General features: G+C 47.0%; 1 protein-coding gene across 2 annotated transcripts in view; it reads right to left on the bottom strand.

The window, feature by feature from the left end:
- Positions 1-491: 491 nt before the first annotated feature.
- XIRP1 (xin actin binding repeat containing 1) overlaps positions 492-19,072 on the bottom strand; it is a 32,996-nt gene continuing 14,415 nt past the window's right edge. Inside the window, exons 2-5 of one of the 2 annotated variants that reach the window (XM_053263621.1) lie at positions 11,677-11,840; positions 10,807-10,861; positions 4,493-9,067; positions 3,864-3,999 (exon numbers count right to left, since the gene is read on the bottom strand). In XM_053263621.1, the coding sequence (XP_053119596.1) occupies positions 3,991-3,999; positions 4,493-9,067 (4,584 nt within the window). In that variant the 5' untranslated portion in view covers positions 10,807-10,861; positions 11,677-11,840 and the 3' untranslated portion in view covers positions 3,864-3,990. Of the gene's footprint in view, positions 9,068-10,806; positions 10,862-11,676; positions 11,841-19,072 lie in introns of both variants that reach the window. The other variant, XM_053263620.1, reaches the window with a different exon arrangement.

Here is a 19,072-nt window from a genome sequence, read left to right as displayed (position 1 = left end):
ATTACAAAATGGCTGCTATGAACCAGGCTAGGCATGGGTTGGATTTTTATTTTTATTTTTAAAATTAGCCGTGCTCATGGGTAGCTGGCATGCTAGAATTTATGGGCTGAAGTTTTTTGCTGGCATGGAAACAGAGTGAAGGGAAAAGGTCACCTTAATTTCTGTATATCAGGCTGTGGTTAAAAGGCACAGAAATGAAGGGGGCTGCTTAGTACATGTGAGTGGGTCGGTTTTGTTGAAAAACAAGTCTCTGATTCCTCTAAAAACCCAAGCAAAAGTGTGTGTGTTTATTGCAAACATTCTCACGAGTATGCATGAAAATTTCAAATGCATACTGTCACCTGAATGTTTCATTTGACAAAAGTCATGGAAAGTTATGTTTGTTTCAACTTGGTGTGTGAAGAAATAGAGATGATTCTTCAAATAATGCTTTTTTCAAGGCATGAAATGTTCAGGCGGAATGGAACAAAAAAAACCAAATCAAGTCACGCTATTTTTCAAAGTCAAATTTACCTCCAGAATGCAAATTTTTAAAAAACAACAAACCACAAAAAATATCTAAAAATCTACACTTGAGAATGTACAAAAGTTCATAATAAAATTGCTTTACATGGTTTCATAATTGATTTAAGCACAACATGTAAGAAAGCAAGGAATCTCTAATAAAATATTTGTTAACAATGAATAATAAATTACAGTTCTAAAAGAAAGAAAAGCAATACCCATCAAGAGGTCTAAAAACTATCCCTGTCTTAACTAGAATATTTATCCACTTTTTCCTTAGGTGGAAAGGCAATGCCAGGAATCCATAAAATGTGGATGTATTTACACAGTATGTGGCCTTTACTAAATATGGGTCGCGCTAAATATCTCCTCCCTGATGGAAGCACAATAAAGTAGCAGGTGGTGGGTTGAAAGCTAAAAGAGAAACTATTTCAACCTCATTGATTGATATTTCTGTATGAGATAAGGTGTCTGTGGGTATGTGACTGGGTGAGAGAGCAGAAGAGAGAGGTGGGGAGATCTCTGCTGATGGCAAGAAGAGATGAAAAAGCAAGAGTAGATTAAATCCACAAATATTTGGTTCACTGTTTCTTCTGTTGTGTTTGATACCAATCTGTGTGGCCTCTTTTGAGCATCTGACTGTCCACAGTTGGAGACAGTACACTGGACTTGGGTCTGATACAGTAAGGCAATTTTATGAGAAGTCCTAAAAACATATAGAAAGCTCTGGAAAGGAGCTTTTTCATTTCTTTCTGCTTTTGTTCATCTGGATTTCGGACCCCACAGGTCGGCATTGCAATGGCAAAATGGTGGCCACGTCTTCAAATGTGTCTGTTATACTTGTATACAAATACGAAGACTGTATTCCAAGAGTTTTTCAGAGTTTAGAGTTCTTCATATTATGTAAGAAAAAAATTAACCATCCAGGTCAACCCACAAACGGCAAATTATTGAATATGCTGAACTGAAGTCAACTCAGTTCTGTTAAAACCAGGAACTCCCAGTACTTTGGGTTAACTAGTTTGTAGATCGCAGCCATGGTTTGCTGCCCTCTGTCAAGAAAATACAATTATTTCTTTGCTGGTTTGGAGTTGCCGAAAGTGACGAAGACCACTCCTGTTTCCTGGTGGCCACCATTTGAGTGAAAATCTTCTGCTGGGCTGTTCAGGTATCTGCGAAGGATCGGGGAGGCGGTGACCTCGTATCTGGTAGGGCAGGAAACCATGCCGCATGTGGTGGAGGTTTGTGTCTCTGACTGTTTCGTGACAGTAGTGGATGATGTGATTATTTTGTTTCCAAACTCATCTACCTCTTCATACTGCTCGGTCACTGTTCTCGTAGCTCCATAGAGCTTTGACCCATCATGGCTGGTCTGAAGTTCTAGTATGCTTTTCTGCCTCCTTGAATTTGATGGGCTGAAAGCACTCAGCGGAGTCTTGGAAGGAGACACGCCTCCTTGGATCAAGCTTTGGGGTGCGTCCTGTCCCTTATCAGCGTTGCTGCTCAGTTGATGCTGGAGATGTTCAGGAGTGCTGAGATGCTGTTGCTTAATTAAACTTGCCCCTTTCTTCATCTGAATGAGATCTTGCTCACCTTCACAGAAAGCCAAGTCGTAGCCATCAGACCTCACTGATTTACGTGGCAATGAGCTAAATATGTCCTGGGCGGATGTTTCCTTTTCCATTGCTGCAGGGGATGAAGCGGAATGCACCATTTTGGGTGATTCTGCAGGCTTCCGTGCAGCAGACTGAATGGAGATGTAGGAAGGGGAAGATGCACGTGGCTGAACGATGGAGGGAACCTCTAGCTCTGCCTTGGTCATCTCTTGCTTTTCTGCTGCCTTCTCACCTCCCCAAGATGAGTTCTGCATCCCTCTATCTTGCTTTGCTTTGCTGGAGATGATGTTGATCTTACGGACATTGTTGCTAGCTGCTGCACTTTGAGGATCCTCAAGAGACTCCTTGAGAAGTCCTGAGAGCCCAGCTATGTCTGATTCAGATTTCAGGCTAGAAATGGAAGAGAGGGCTTTCCTGATGGCATCTTCAATGTCCAGCAACCTGCTCAGTGTCTGCTCCTTTAAGTGAATAATTTCCGCACTTGCTCTCTCTAGATCTTCAAAAGCCAGCTCCACAGAGGAAACACTGTCAGCATCTTCCTTGACTTCCTTCATCTGCTCAGGCTTTTCTGTCTTGGGCTGTTTCATTTGGCAAGTCTTGTGATGCACCACCCACTCGGGGACGTTCTCAAAGAAGCTTCTCAGGACTTTCACGTCCACCTTTGACGTCTCCTCCTCAAACTCCTTCACTCGGGTTAGAATTTCCTGCAGCTCCTCTTGCCTTCTCAGGTTCTCAAATATCTCCAAGGCCTCCTTGACGTTGCCTTTCATGATCTCCTCCTTGTGGACAGACAGTCTCTTGAGACGCTCATCTTCCGTTTCTCTGCTCGCTTTCCCCCTCATGACCACGGCTGGCTTTTCCTTCTCTGGGTGAGGCTTGGTCCTCATTTCTGACTCCCCGAGCCCCCTGCTATTCACAAACTGATGCCCCTTAAAGAACTGCTGTGGTTGTAGAGATGGAGGTGCTGAAACGGCAGATCCTGAGGCCTCAGCTTGCACTGTTGGACTTGTTTGCTGGTGGCTATCCCTTGAACCTGAGGTTCCAGGTGTGCTGGTGCTTTCTCCTTTCAATGATGTGACGGTTCCCTTCCTCAGAATATTGGCATGACACTTTGCAGAGAGATATGGCTTCCTCTGACCTTCTAGGTTATCGAGACCTGCTTGGCATCCCAGAGACAAGTCTTGTCCAGTAGGCAATGCACACCTCTTTTCTTGATGGCACGACTCTAGGAATCCTTCCAGTTCTTTAGCTGGAGAGCAGTCCCCTTGGCCAACCAGCCCATTTTTCATTGTCCCTGATGAAGCTGGCTTGTGAATAGCCACTTCTCGCTTGCTCTGCTCTTCCTTCCTTGCCTTCCATGTTTCTTCTGCTACTTGCAGAGGCGTCTTGACAGCATCTTGTGTTGCCTTTCCCCCAGAATTCACGTCCTCGGCAGCTGACGACGGAGATGCCGGGCAGCTTGTTGAATCCTGTCGGTATGTGGATTGCTCCCAGGCCTTGACCCCACAAGAGGCCTTTGCTTGGTTCATGGGTAATTTATTTGGTTTATTCTGTTCACTCACGCCTGGAGGTTTGGGTGGGGAAGGTGGGGAGACGGCCTTTCCCGATCGGCTTTTGTTGATGCCAGCAGGGTGAGAAAGTGCTTCCTGTAAAAGGAACTCTGGTTTTGGAGGTGGAACAGGTTTCTTCCTTGGCGGGATAGGAATCTCTGGCTTGGGGGGAAGTTGTGGCTTCTCTACGGACCTCTGATCACTTGGTTTGGCAGAGGCAGGAGGGAGGGTCTTAGGAAAAGTTGGTTGCATGGGTGGGGGACACCCTAGAGTTTCTGCTTCTCCCAGTTTGGTTGCAGGTGAGTGGCACTCACTTCTCATCACTGAAGCTGGAGGAGGAGGAGGAAAGTCATTAGCCGCATGTGAGCCTGAAGCCACTACTGTTTCCTGGTTACTAACAGCCTGTACCTCATTTTTCTTTTTACAAAGGGCATAGGACTGTCCTGCATTCCTGTATATCATAGCTGCTTTAAAATCTCCTTTGGAGACATTAATGTTAGATTTCTCCAGGGACTCAAGTGTGGCCTTTAAGTTGCCACGGACCACATCCTCTCTTTCTATTGGCCGCTGTTCTGTGGCAGCGCTCTGCAGGGCTCTGAGAGCTGTCTTTACATCCCCTCTGATTATGACATCTGGCTCTCGTTCTTCTGGAACGGAGTGCTCTTTGAAATCGGACTCAAGGAATGGATTTACATAGGATTTCACTGGCGTGGCAGTGTAAAGGCCGTCCTTAATACTACGGTCTGCACTAGGCCCAACTTGGTCGATGTGGCAGGCTGCACAGGGCAGTGTACCGCTCTGGCCTTCCACAGAAGCACTGACCTGTCCGTGTGATGCCGTGCTCTCCGGAGACACGTTGGCATGGCACTTGGGTGTTTCCTGCACTCGGATGAGGGTGACATTGCTGGCCTGCTGCTGCTGCTGCTGCTGCTTGACTGTTACGCAGCCCTCCTTGTGGGCTGTTGCTTGCAGGCTGCCTGCCTGAGACTGCTTGGTGGTGAGACAAACGTCTCCAGAAGTCTTCTGCATCTTGCTTTGGACTTGGTGCTGGAGGCTCTTTGCCTCTGCTGTGGCAAGCCGTAAGCTTTGCATGGCTACTTGAAGATCACTCCCGGAAGTCTGTGTTGTTGGCTCTGCAGCTGTCTGGCTGGCTTCCCTTCCTGGGGAACAGCCCTTTTGTACTGATTGGATGGGTGGCTGAACCTTCCCAGCAAAGACCTTTTCGCTTGCTATCACTGGGGGTTGCACACGACAATGGGTGGGAGAGCCTAGGTCACTTGCATGCACTGCCTCCCTTTCTAAAGCACCTTCTTTGTTCTTGCACGTGAATATCTGCTTAGCCCCATTGCAGTCCCCTAACACCACATCTGCCGTCCCTTCTGTTCCCTCATGCAACTGGGCAGGCACCTGGACCTCTTCCACAGTTTTTGATGCCTCCTCTTTGGCTTGAGAGGAAACGAGGGATTCTATCTCTGACTCCCTTTGGAGGTTCTTTAGGTAGTCGAGATCTCCCTTCTCAATGCAGCTGGTATACAACTGAACATTTCCTCGCTCGTTGTCCTCTCGTCTGATGGTTGTGGCTGCCCTTTGCTCTTGTGAAGATGCCAGCAGATTCCCAATTGTAGACTTTACATCACCCTTGGCACATTCTTGATGTTGGGCAATGCAGTGTAAGAGAGAATAGATCGTCATCCTCACTGACCCGGTCTCCGTCTCTTGCATAATGATTCCTTTCTTGGCTGAGCTATCCTGACCAAGAAGTCCTTGGAGAGCTTTGGCCACATCAACCCTCAAGTCCTCTTTGCTTTTCTCAACTTTGCATGGATCTAGCAGCTGCACTGGGTTGATTTTGAGATTCCCGTTCTCTTCCTCCTCCACCAACACTCCCTGGGCCTCCACATTGGTACTCTGAAGTAGCCGCAACAAGATTCTTTGCAAATTGCCTCCTATGACATCTTCCTTCTGGATTTCTGGGGCTCCTTGACTGCCCAGCTGATATTTTGCCATCGTGACACTCTCAGTGTCATTGGCTTCAATAAGGATACCATCATGTTGGAGCACTTGAGAGGAAAAGAGAACTTCTAGGTTGTCTCTTATGGTTCTCTCCTTTCCTTCAATTTCTGCGTAGTGTTCAGAAGTGCTGAATTTATCCAGCGGAGTGCTCTCAAACAACCATGTAGTGCTCTTGACATTGGCCTGAGGAACTACCTCTGTGGGTCCAGAACTGGCAGGCCCTTCAGTGTCTTTGAGACTGTCCATGGGTTGAGTCTCAAACAGCCAGGTGCAGCGTTTCACATCTCCTTTATGGAGGTCTTCTCTCTGCACAGTGGTCAGGCTGGTGGTGCTTTCAGGCTCTCCTTTCAGAGTGTCAATTGGCTGGTTCTCAAAAAGCCAAGTGGATGTCCTTACATCTCCTTGCTGGACATCACTGACACTGACCATTCTCACATACTTTTTCTGACTGAATTGTTCTGACTCAAAGAGTTGCTTGTTAGACTGGACATCTCCCTTCTGCACATCATCGACGCTCCTCAAAACAGGCCTCTTTTCTTCAGCTATGGAATCCAGAGGCTCTGTTTCGAACTTCCACCTGGCCGCCTGGACATCACCCTTCTTAAAATCCTCTTGGGTAACAGCTCTGATCACAAACACCTCTTCACCTTTGTTGATCTGATCCAAAGGTTTGGTCTCAAACTGCCATCGGGCACCTTTGACATCACCTTTCATGATTTCTTCCTTCTTCACAGATGTGACTTCATGGTATCCTCCATCTTTGTCCTGGATGGCGTAGAGAGGCTGAGTTTCAAAGAGCATGGTGCAAGATTTGACGTTGGCTTTGCTCATCGTCTCTTCCTGGATCTTCATTATTTGCACCTCGTTCTCTTTGTCATGGATCTGGTCGAGGGAGTAGGTTTCAAAAACGAACCTCTTGCCTCCGACATCTCCACCTTGAATGTCCTTCTCTGGGGGCATCTCTTGAATACCTTCCATGCTGTTCTTCAAAGTGTCCATGGGGCAGTTCTCAAAGAGCCATGTAAACTTGTGCACGGCGCCTGGTTCAATGTTCCCATCTGCCGGGATATCTATTGCTTTTGTGGCCGTGTTTGATTTACCTGCTGAATCCAAGGGCTTGGTTTCAAAAAATTCCTTCACCCGGGACACTTCTCCAGATTGTATCTCTACACGGCTGGAGTATCTGATAATTTTCTTTGAATTAATGTCACTGGCAGCATTATTGGTTAGGGGCTCCATCTCAAACAGGTGCTTGACAGTTTTCACATCAACCCCTTGCAAGTCATCTTGGCAGTAGGCTTTGCTGACCTGCAGATATTGCTCCTCTTGGCCTTTCAGAGAGTCCAGAGGCTGTGTTTCAAACAGCCAAGTGCATGACTTAACATCACCTTGTGGCAGAGGCTCTTCTCTCTCCTGCTTCTTCTCCTCCTTGTTGTAGAGGGCATCAACTGGATGGGTCTCAAACAACCACCTGCAGGTCTTGACGTCCCCCCCTTGGGAAACCTCTCCTTTCTCTGAGGCATTCTGCTCTGTTGGGTTCATTTGGTTGTGAATGACATCAATGGGTTGTGTCTCAAAGAGCCACTTGGCTGTTGTAACATCCCCAGCCACCACCTCCTGCTTGGTGATCCCCTTGATGATATCCACTTTTTGGATACTCTCATCAAACTGATCCAAAGGCTTGGTTTCAAACATCCATTTGTAGTTCTTCACATCTCCTCCAGTCACTTCCTCTTCTCGGCTCACGGAAGTGACTTTGTGGAAATTGCCCAAAGAATCTTTGATGGCATACAACGGCGTTGTCTCGAACAGGAACTGATTGGCTTTGACGTTCCCATGGAGTATTGCCTCCCCTTCTTGGACAACTGCTTCAGTGCTTACCTGCCTAATGCTGTCTAGAGGGAGTGTCTCAAAGAGGCTTTTGAAGGCTTTGACATCGCCTTTCTCCACTTCTTGTATGCTGGTGCCTGTGAAGTCTTCAGTGGGTGACTTGGAGATGCTGCCTAGAGGACAGGTCTCAAAAACATGCTTCCTTTGCTTCACGGCTCCTTTTTCCTCTTCTAAAAGTTCTACTTTCTTTAACTGGCCAACTTCAAAATTGTCCTTCAGTGTTTCCATCGGCTGGGTTTCAAACAACCAGAGGGTTGATCTTACATCCCCTTTGACCACCTCTTCTTTGGCGGGGACGCTGTCAGAAGCATCTCCTTTGAGTGAATCCAGAGGCTGAGTCTCAAAAAGCAGGCACTGCTTGCTGACATCAGCCCCCTGGATAAGATCCGGGGAAGCCTGGAAGTCTGCTTCCTCCATCGTAAGTTCTTTGATGGCATCAAGGGGCTGAGTTTCAAACATCCATCTTGCTCCGCTGACATTCCCCTTTGCCGCCTCCTCTAGTGATATCCCCCGAATGACCTGCACTTTGGACGGGTCCTTGTTGATCATGTCCAGGGGCTGGGTCTCAAAGAGCCAGCGGGCTGTCTTCACCGCATGGCTCTGGATTTCTTCTCTGCAAACTGATTTGATCTCATGGATGTGTCCCATTTTGTCTCTGATGGCACAGAGGGGCTCGGTTTGGAAGAGCTTGATGGTTTTCCTGACGTCGCCTTTCAGCTCTTGAATTTCTGACTTGAGTTGCAGGATACTTTGCTCCTCCACTGAACTGCAGCGGCCCAAGGTATCTAAGGAGTGGGTTTCGAACAGCTGGGTGGCCCCTTTCACGTCCCCTTTTTGCACAGGCTCTTTGAGGACTGCCTCTTGCAAATCTGTCTCATTCAAATACATTTTGTTCAACGAGTCTAACGGCTGGGTTTCAAACAACCACCGAGCCGTATGTACGTCCCCTTTGGTGTGTTCTTTCTCAGACGTCTTGGCTGAGGGGATCAACCCATCTCCATTGGTCTGCTGGCTCTCAAACTTCATGGATCTATTTTTCACATCACCACTTGGAATAGCTTCCTCCTCCGCAAGCTTCTTGGCAGCTTGGCGTTCTCCAATGGAGTCCAGCGTCCAGTTCTCAAAGATCCAACGCATGGATTGAACTTCCCCTGGAAGCACAGCATCTTGGGTTGCTGAGGTCTGTGCACTAGGTTCATCGGTGCTCAGCATCTCTGCCAGATCCTCTGTCACGGCCTCTTCCAAATTCTTTCTTAGTTCAGGATGCATGTGACGGTAGAGTCGCTTCAACTCATTCACTTGACGCTGCTGGTAGAATTTGGAGAAGGATTCCTTGGGAGGAGGCAGGGGCAGTGGGCTGGGGTCCTGATTCTCAGGGGCTGGAGCTGGAGCTGAGGCAGACTCCTGGGGGGGAGGAGGAGGGGGCGGAGGCAAGTCATTGTCGGCCTTCTTGGGGTTTGCTTTAGGCGGCTTTCCAGTCTGAGCCTCCGCCATCTTTAAGGAAACAGTTTTTGAATGTCAGTATAATCTCTCCTTAATTGTGTCTGCAGTTAGTGAGACAAGCCAAACCCATGCAGCAGCTTTGGTTAATATGTAGACGCGCGTGCTTATTCCGTACCTCCGAAGTGCACTAAGCATCACACCACTGCAAACTTCCCACCACTACCACCACCAGTCTGCGATTAAGGGTGTTAAGGAATCTCTAATCACAGCAAGATGCTTCAAAACAAACTCAGCCCAGACACACGTAATTGCAATGATTTTGTCTCCTGCTTGCGGGGTTAGGGAATTGCCCCTTTCATGAGGCAAGGCGAGACAGGTGCCTCAGGCGGCAGATTATAGGGGTGCCAGCAGGACAGCAAAATGCCCCTCGCCGTTGCAGTCGGAGCAGCTCTCTGGTACTGATCTGATCCTTGCAAACTTTGCAAGGTGCACTCCTCCTTACATTCCTTGCAAAGCTCTGAAGAATCACAAGGAGTGGAGAAGAGGCTGATCACGATCCCTCCTCTCTGCCCTCCCATGCACTTTCAAAGCTTGCAAGGTTTGGTTTTGAAAGGGGGCTGGTCTCTGTCAGCGGCAGAAGGCAAGGCAGCATTGTGCACCTTGCTTCAGGCACTGCAGGACCTTGAGCCTCCCCTGCCTCTTTGTATATTTAGCTGGGGAGTAACAAAGGCATCTAATTTGGTCATTGTCAAGCTATTGGACACAAGAGACCTGGGAAAAGAATGGAAGGGGGTAAGGAGGGGCAGGAGAAATTGATTGATTAAATGCCATCAAGTCGGTGTCGATTCTTATCAACTACATAGATAGATTCTCTCCTGGATGATCTGTCTGATACCACCTCCATTATGCATCACTGCATAACTTGACCCCTGGCACTCTTGAAGACATGCCCTCCCCTCTCCAATCTCCTAGTGAGTATACGCACTGGGTGTGCGTATGCTCAGGGGATCCATGGGCATTTCTGGTCCCAGCTCTACAGCCACATTGCTGACAAGACTTGGAACACCGATCAAACAGGAAGAGCTTGGATGAAGATCGCTGTCCCTCCAGTTCTCATGACCATGTATGCTCCTAAACAATGCTCCAATAAATTCCTCCAATAAATGCACACTGAAATCCTATTCATAATGTCTGAATAGGGCTTGAGAGTCTGAAAAGATGTTAGAAAAGGGGGAAGAGGATGTGTAAGGTGGGGTGGACAGCCTGATATGTGCACAGACAGTTTGTGATGGTTCGATCCCAATTCGGACTGAACTGTCACTCCGCGAACCGGTTAGTTTGGACCGACCAGCTGGGCTCGTCGAACCGACGAACCAGCTTGAAGAGGTTCAAAGCAGTTCACGAGTGAACCTGCCTGCTTTGCGGCGGAATGGTTCAGCCGTGAACTGGTCCGTGCGCACCCCTAGCCTGATGTTCTCCAGCTGTTGCTGGACTCCAGCTCCCATCAAATATTTCCAGTAAACAAGATCTGGACTATGTATTAGTAAACAAACAAGAATAAAATAAGCAATAAATAAATAAATCTGTATATTGTAAATCAAACTGCAAAGTACTTCAGTTTCAAACCACTTTCTGTGCTTATGGGAAGTTGTGCATTAGTAGAGTTTTAAACAGGGGTTATTTTGAAGCTCAGTGTCAGGTGCTAACCCTTCTTTAATTGTCCATTTGAACCACACAACTGACTGCAGGAATTAGGTTAGGCAACCACACACATTTGCAGAATTTCCTACCTTTATTTGCTTTCTGGTTATCAAGAGAATTAAAATGGATCTTGTGAATGAAATTCTGAATGAAACAGAATAACAAAGAATGTTTATGTTTATATACATACATTCCTATGTAGACGTCTATATTTGCAGACACATCTAGGTAAATATCAGATTAAATATGTATGTGTAAATACCATTCTGTAACCACTATTTTATCCTATTTTTCTTATCTTATTGTTCTTGGTTTAACAGTAGTTTGCATCTTCCATGGAAGCATGGGGACTGTGAGTCTTTCTGAGAGTAGGGGTAGAGTGGTTGGGTTAGGGATTTCTGGACCCTGATCAAACTATAAATATCTAGATCAGGGATTCTCAACCTTGGGCCCTCAGATGTTGTTGGACTACAACTCCCATGATCCTCAGCCACAAAGGCCATGTCCGGGGATGATGAGAGTTGTAGTCCAACAACATCTGGGGGCCCAAGCTTAAGCAAACCTGATCTAGATTATTTGGGGACAGTTATGAAACTGCCATAAAACTGATGATATTGCTGTGCAGTAGACATATTCTACTACACAGCAGCAGCAGAATACATAGTAGCAGTAGAAAGAGAGAGATATTGTTTGCCATGATGCCAACATGAACACAACTCTTCTATTTCTCGGAAACAGATGATTTTCTGGATGTTTTCAATGATCCAGCCACTGAGATGAATGGAATCACAGTATTTATAACTGTGTGTACAAAAGAACCGCCCTGGAAACACCCCCCCCCCCGAAACAGCATAAAACAAAAATTCTTTCCAACAAGACCATTTGCTGGAGAAAAGCATTACTTGAATATTTGGGGTAGCTCAGCAAAATGAGAGAAATGTGAAGCATGAGAAATTTACCCGTTCGGTCAGGCCACCGGGGCGAGTACCAGCTGCTGCTGCCGCCTGTGACAAATACAGAGCACCGCGCTCCTTCACGGAGGGCAGAGAGCTTGTCCCTCGTCCTTGGTGAGGGCTGTGGCTTCTGTCCTCTGTGCCGCTTACAACACCCAGTGTCCTCTCATCTGAAAAAGAGACAGATAACGATGTTACGATATGTGCCTGTGAGCCAGCAACAGGATGCAATATTTCTCCCTACGTGAAGTGAAGGCCTAGAGGCCTCCTGGATGGCTTGCGATTTCAGGGCACTGTTCATGTATGTCCTAATGGAAGGATATTGGGAACTGGTGGCCTCATAGCCGAACCTGCCCACTGTGACCCCACAACTACCAATCTCGGAGGCAAAAATGAGGATGAGCAGCAAATCTGACCCACAGATTCGGCACCAGTGTTCCCTGTAACAGGGAATTCCCAGATTTTGTTGACTACAGCTCCCATCAGCCACAGCCAAAGGACTGATTTCAGTTGGAGATGATGGAAGCTGTAGTCAACAACATCTGGGAATTTCCCTGTTACAAGAAACAGAGCTTGGCATGATAACATTTTGGGTATATATAAAGGCTGTAAAGTGCAACTGATTAATTGTTTAGAGATCGAGGTTTTCAGCTTTGGGAGACACTGATAGGGCCAGAGAACAAGCTGAGAAGCAGGACAGAACCACTGGAAAGCAAGCAAACCCCCAGCCTGAAAGGAAATACTTTATAGCCCTTCCTGCTGAAGAGAGAGCCAATAGCTGGGGTGACTCCAGAGAGCTATTGGGCATGTGTGGCAGCCTCCAAAATGGCTTCTCTGAGGCCACAGGGGGCGGTCTCCAGAAGTTCCCCCTCCCCCTGGTAAATTGCCAGTTTGGTGTGGTCTTCAGCCTGTTCCAGATTTCCACTGGCCTGGTACTGGCCTTCCTCCAAACCCCACTCTTTCGGTCTTGGACAGGAAGAGGAAGCTAGCCTGGGAAGCAAACTGGAAGGTTTGGCCCAATCCAAAAAGGCAGGGTTTCTTAAGAATCTGGCCCATTTTCTGACCCACATAACAAATGGCTGATGATTAAGAGACTTTGCTGTCATGGGTACTGGAAAAAAACTGTCAACCTCTCTTGACTGGAATAAAGCTGTAGATAGATTTGCTTCTTGTCACAGTGGTCATATTCCTCTTCCTCTAAAGGTAAACAAGCTAAGAACATCATTCGCCTTACCTCTATAGCAAAAACCTCACTCTACTAGTAGTGTTCTTTGCCACCCCTTTGCTCCCCCAAACTAGTTGTTCTAGAATCAGCCCAGCCAATAGTCAGTCTGGGTGGCTTACTCCTGTACATGGGAAGCTGTCACTGTCTAGCAAGATTGTCTAACCATGGCTCATTGCGTAAGGCAGCCATTTGGAGAAGGTAAGGGTGGGTGTGAGGGGGTTCTTGGTTTTCACACCAGCAGCTCCTGATGCCATCTGATTCCCTATCCCAGTTCAGTCCTGCTTAATGTTGGCTCCCTGTTCCTCCCACAAACACTGGTGAGTGTGACATTCCAAGGGCTGGAGAGAGAGTTCCATTTAAAGATCATCAGGCTCTTCAGTTTACCATCAGGGTGCCAGGTCATACAAAAGCATGCTTTCGGTCCCATTCATAATAATTGAACTAGACAACCAAATTCATAACAATGCTACTGATTTCAGTCCCATTGCAGCTTTGCAAGACCAGGAGTACCCTCAAGATAATCCCTTGAAAATGAAGGTTGGTTCTTGGCCAATCTTGGATATGTCACCCTGCAAGTACCCTAAGGTAGTCTTTCTCACTGCTCAAATAGCTTCATGAGTTCCCCACTGAAAAAAGTCACGCAAGGCCTGTTCTTATGAGTTGCTGGGCTGCAATGCAGTTGAAAAGGGGAAAGGGGAATAGAAAAGGCCATAAATATAATGGAGAAGCACAAGCTCAGTCTGTAACAGATGCTCACATCCTGAGCAATGCAACATAGGCAGGAGGAGCTCTTGCCCGCGTGGCTGCGTCTGCTGTTGTGCCCCAGGTTTGCAATAACTTCTAGTGGGCGTCCTGTTGTGCAACAGCATTTGCACAACTCTGTGCCAGAGCAGAGCTGCGTTGGGGTGCAACAGCATCAGCAGTGCTTAGACGGATGCAGCAAGAGGGGCGGGAGCTCCTCCTGCTTATGTTGCATTGTGCAGTATGTGCATGTGAGCTATTGTTAAGAGAGCACCAGGCGAGCACAACTGCTGTGTGTCATACTGGTGTTTCCTGCAGCAGACACGTCAAGCGTGGATGGCATGGCTTTGAAGAACCACACAAATGTGTTTGGGAGCCCCGGCCCAATCCATGGCATCAACAGCGCAGCCACAACACTCAAAGTCGGAAACACGGAAACACTAAGGTCTTGATTCTTTGGGAATCAAGATCTTGTTTGAGGGTGGCTTCTTCGGCAAGGTTTGACTGTTAATGCTTATTATGGACCATAATAACCAACAGAAAATACACAACAAAGCAGCAAACACAGCATCATAAAGTTTGGTACCACAACTTGGAACATAGTAAGCTGCCATATACTGAGTCAGACCATAGGTCCATCTGGCTCAGTATTGTCCACACAGACTGGCAGCGGCTTCTCTACGGCTACAGGCAGGAGTCTCTCTCAGTTCTATCTTGGAGATGCTGCCAGGGAGGAAACTTGGAACCTAGATGCTCTTCCCAGAGTGGCTCCATCCCCTGAGGGGAGTATCTTACAGTGCTCACACATCAAGTCTCCCATTCATATGCAACCAGGGTGGACCCTGCTTAGCTAAGGGGAGAAGTCATGCTTGCTACCACAAGACCAGTACAGAATGTGCACTGATGTCATCCTTATATTGTTCACCCCGTGTTCCTCTTAAGATGCTTGGGAATGGGGACCAGTGATTGCCTTCTGCAGATCTGAACGGAAGAAGCTGTGCATACTACACCCATGTGCCTTTCACTATTGATGTAGTCAATGCATTGTTTTTTTTTAGACTGTGAGCCCTTTTGGCAGGGAACCCTCTTATTTATTTATTGTGGCCATTCCCACAACCAGCCATGCCTGGTTAGGGCAGTGCTAGCCTGAGTAGGACTGGCTGTGAGAACAGCCAGGTGTGGTCCTCAGCCGGGTAACTCCTCACTCCCTGGTCATGTCCAGCTCCTCCCAGACTCCTGGCAGCCATTTAAATCATAGAGCCCAGGGAAAGGAGTGACTCAGACTCAGGAATTTCCACAAGGCACCGCACTGCCCACATGGCGCATTGTGGGATTCCTGGAGGTCAGGTGTCCTCCTCCTGGTGTCTGGATTGGCACGCCACTTGCCACAGCGCCCATCATGTGGGTGAGTGAGCAGTTTTGCCCAGAACAAAATGGAAGGTGTTGGAGGAAGGGAGGTAGGTAGGCTCTTCCCTTTCCCACAACCCTTTCCAAGCCCAGCCTGCCCAAACAGTCGTGTGAATATTATTATTTGTTTTCCTGTGTAAACCACTTTGAGAACATTTTGTCGAAACGCAGTATATAAATATTTGCAGGAGCAGCAGTCATAGTCTGCAGGTATTTAGTACTTGAGTATCTGAACTTGAGCAGACAGCATTGGGAGAGGAAGCATCCCTAAGCGATGAGGGATCTTGACAATGACAAATTTCAAGCAGCTGAACATACCAAACTGACCCGTGGGAATGTCTCGCCTTTATTATTCCAAAGTGTGGTACATCTACCATGTGCAGCACTGACGCAACTCTCTAGCCAGCCATGGCCCCAATGAATCTCGGTATTTAGAGTCTGAGGTACCCTAAATTCAAAGCTGTCACCTTTGGTTTTCCACTGAGAAACATACTTCTTTGAGATGCTGTCTTATAACCTCTCTCCTCCTGCCCAGACTATGCTGCTAGGGTGTCACTGCATATTTTTGCTTAGTATATCAGTGTTTCCCTTTGATTCCAAGGGAGGAGGCTCAGACCATGACATCTACAGGTTAAAATGGACCAAGGAACCTGTTGTGGTATTTATATCACAACAGACAGCAGTAGATTGTTATCCCTTTGCTTGGATCAGATAGCAGCTAGGAAGGGGGGATATTTTTAGGCATGTAGGAATCGGAGGCCATGTTCTCAAACTTGGTTCCGCAGATGTTTTTGGACTACAATGCCCATGGTCTTTGGCCATTGTGGATGGGGATGATGGGAGTTGTAGTCCAACAATATCTGGAGACCCAAGTTTGAGGATCCCTGGATTAGCTGGAGAATGTTTCTGGAAGGAAACTATGAGTAGGAAATAACTTGTGCTGTGCTTATATAAAGCAAGTATCATTTGTGGTGCTCACAGATGTTCAGCCCAGGCTCCATCTCAGACATACTAACCTAATTGCAGATTTTCAGAATGGCTTTGACCTCAAATCTAAATTTCAGACAGAGGACTGTGTCTGTCCTGGGAGAAAAAGCAGGAAGTGTGATAAAATTGGGCTCCCTCCCAAGGAAGCAGCCTCCCTACTTTGCTGGAGAGAAGAAACCAATCAGGTAAGACAAGCTATCCGGTAATTAGATGGGGTGACAGCAGGGGGAAATGAGCAGGAATCCAGAGTTGTGACCACAGCCCACAAGGGCAAAAAATGAAAAGTGTAACCTGGCATTATTTGTTGGTAACCATAGTCTGCTGAAATCAAGGAGGAAAAGGCTGAGTGGAGGTCAGTAGGGAGCATTCAGAAGAGAGCAGGTCTTCTTCCATGAGAGACTCATGGTGCTGATTCATGACCTGCGAGTGCAATTGAGCTCAGTGGGGCTTACTTCTGAGCAAATATGCACAGGAGGATTAGGCTGCAAATTAGCAGGCCATGGAGAATGGGCTTCTGTCCAAAAACAGCTTAAATGGAGAACTGGACACGTCTATAGAGGCTACTAGATAATACTGGAATGAAGCACAACAAATGTGAACTGTAATGCCACTACATTTTTTGACGATTCTGGACGTTTTGTGTCCAAAGGCCTATTTCCAGATACTCCAGATAGTTGGCATCAAATGATCTTGCAGACTCTTGCTAGAGGTGGATTGTTGCTCTGAGGCGGCCATAAGTCTGAACTTGAAAGTTTCACGCCATGCCTCCTTTGGCAACCATTAAGTATAGTAACAATAACAGTTAATTTCTTTTATAGAGTCTCCTCCTGCATACAAGAATTGGAGCTCAGAATTCCTTACCTAAACATAACACAGTCAATCTGTTTACATGAAACTCATTTTGTAAATGGGGAAACAGAAGGAGGGAAAGGATGCCCTTAGGGGAACCGCCAGTGGACCCTCTGAAAGCAGCTTGGAGAATACTTGCTCATTCCTATCCTAATACTTCTGTAACCAGAAAGCAGATTTGCTCTACATTAAAATAGTCATTTGGGGGGTATTTACTTCTTCATCTCTTAGTTATTTAGATTACTGCTGCATCACAACTATTAGATCATGTAATCATGGATCACAGAGTTGGAAAAGACCTGACGGTCATCTCCATCAACCCCTTAAAGAAAGGCCAATCCTCTGTCTTTGAGGACTGGGGATTTTAGACTAATCATTTATTCTACTTCTAGGCCACCTTTGCCCAATAAAGATGCAAAGCAGGCAACAATTCAAAAATGACAACATCATTAATGCAAAGAAATAAAGTGTAAAATGGAACAATCGCCAATTAAAATCAATCTCAACTCTAAGGCTTTTGACAGAAGATTATCTTCAAGTTTCTCCTGAGTGTGTGCAAGAATTGACTCAAATGCACTTCCCAAGAGGGAATGAGATTCTCTGTTGTGGTGCCACATCGAGAAGGCCCTGCTTGTTGAGGTTAGGCCTGAGGTGGGGAGCTCAGCCTGAAGGGACAAAGATGCATCCGATTGGAGGTGCAAGCTATGTTGAGTAAAGTATGTCCAAATAGCCGGGCAGGGGGAGTGAGAGCGAGCGAGCGAGAGAGAGAGAACACTGTCCAGTGATTAGAGATCTAGTAAACCTGAATTCAAGTCCAGCCTCTGCAATGAACTCCCTGTATAGCTTGGGGCATGATGATGAAGAATAACTAGATAGATAGATAGATAGATAGATAGATAGATAGATAGATAGATACACATACACACACACACACCATTTCAGTTTTTAAAAGTTCACAAAGCATCTTACATAGGGCATGCCACTGCCTCTAAATCACCGACCCTTTTCTGGAAAATATAAATTGTGGAATGTACTTGACAGAGTTATTCTGAGCTCAGAGCAATAAAGACTGTCAAACATTGTGTATAGGTGTGTGAATGAACACTTAATGGGGAAAGCTGAAAATATCCACACAAGTACCAGCTAGTTTGGCCTGGACAAAAATCTCTCCCTAGCCTTAAATACTCAAAAGCCGGAACTGTCAGCAATTCACATCTTCCGATATTCCTGGCACCCTGAGATTTCTTTCCCCTCAGCAACTGCCTTCATTCCTCAGAACACGGCAGCAATGACCACATTACATCCGACAGCTGGTCCCCCACCCAGAGGAAGGCAAGTCTATCAGCCAAAACTCCTTTCTCTCTTGCACAGAATCTCCCTTCTTAAGACCCCCCTTCTTTCTCCTCCCCCCACCCCGTTTCACAGCCATGTACAGCCCCATTGTGATGCCGCCGTCCAACAATGGCACCCACCTGTCCACATGAATCATCTCCTTCCCCAGACGGGCCGAGCACCACCATTTGCCTTGTGCTGCCGACGCTGGACAGAATCCCTGATCAAAAAAAGAAGCTGCAAGCTCAGCCTCTCTGCCAGAGGTGGCCACGAGCGTGTCGTCAGCTTTGCTACTGACACCATCTGCCCTGAACAAACAAGCACAACTCTATTGTGTCACCCTGGAGGCCTGGCTTTGGCCACTGCTCATGCCAGTCTTGCTGAATTTCTCGTCCTGCTTCTGGGAATGCTCAGCAGCACCCAGTCTATTGATTGACTAGATGTTATCCTGCTCTTCCTCCAAGGAGCACATGGCTCCCACACCATTTAGCCTCACAACGACCCTGTAAGGGATGCTTGGCGAAGAGATGGTGACTGACCCAAGGTTACCCAGAACGCTTCATCGTGGTTGAGTGGAGATTTGAACTCAGGTCTTCCAAATCTTAGGCTGACACTCTAACCACTATGATTCAAGAACGATTCAACAACAACAACAGGGGCATAACTATAATACGGCAAGGGGAGACAGTTGTCTGCGGGCCCACTGCCTTGGGGGGCCCCCCAGAGACAAGTCACATGACTCCCCCAGCCACACACCCGCCCAGACTTCCTTCAGTTGTATTCATCCTCCAAAACTGATGTGAGTGTTAAGACCTGGAGCTACCAGAACAGCATGTCTTTCTCTAGGACCATTAAATGACT

Source organism: Hemicordylus capensis, chromosome 6, assembly GCF_027244095.1.
Source record: "Hemicordylus capensis ecotype Gifberg chromosome 6, rHemCap1.1.pri, whole genome shotgun sequence".
In the NCBI taxonomy this organism is placed as follows: Eukaryota; Metazoa; Chordata; class Lepidosauria; order Squamata; family Cordylidae; genus Hemicordylus; species Hemicordylus capensis.
Note: the sequence above shows the minus strand (reverse complement) of the source record. Positions and strands in the feature narration are given on the sequence as shown.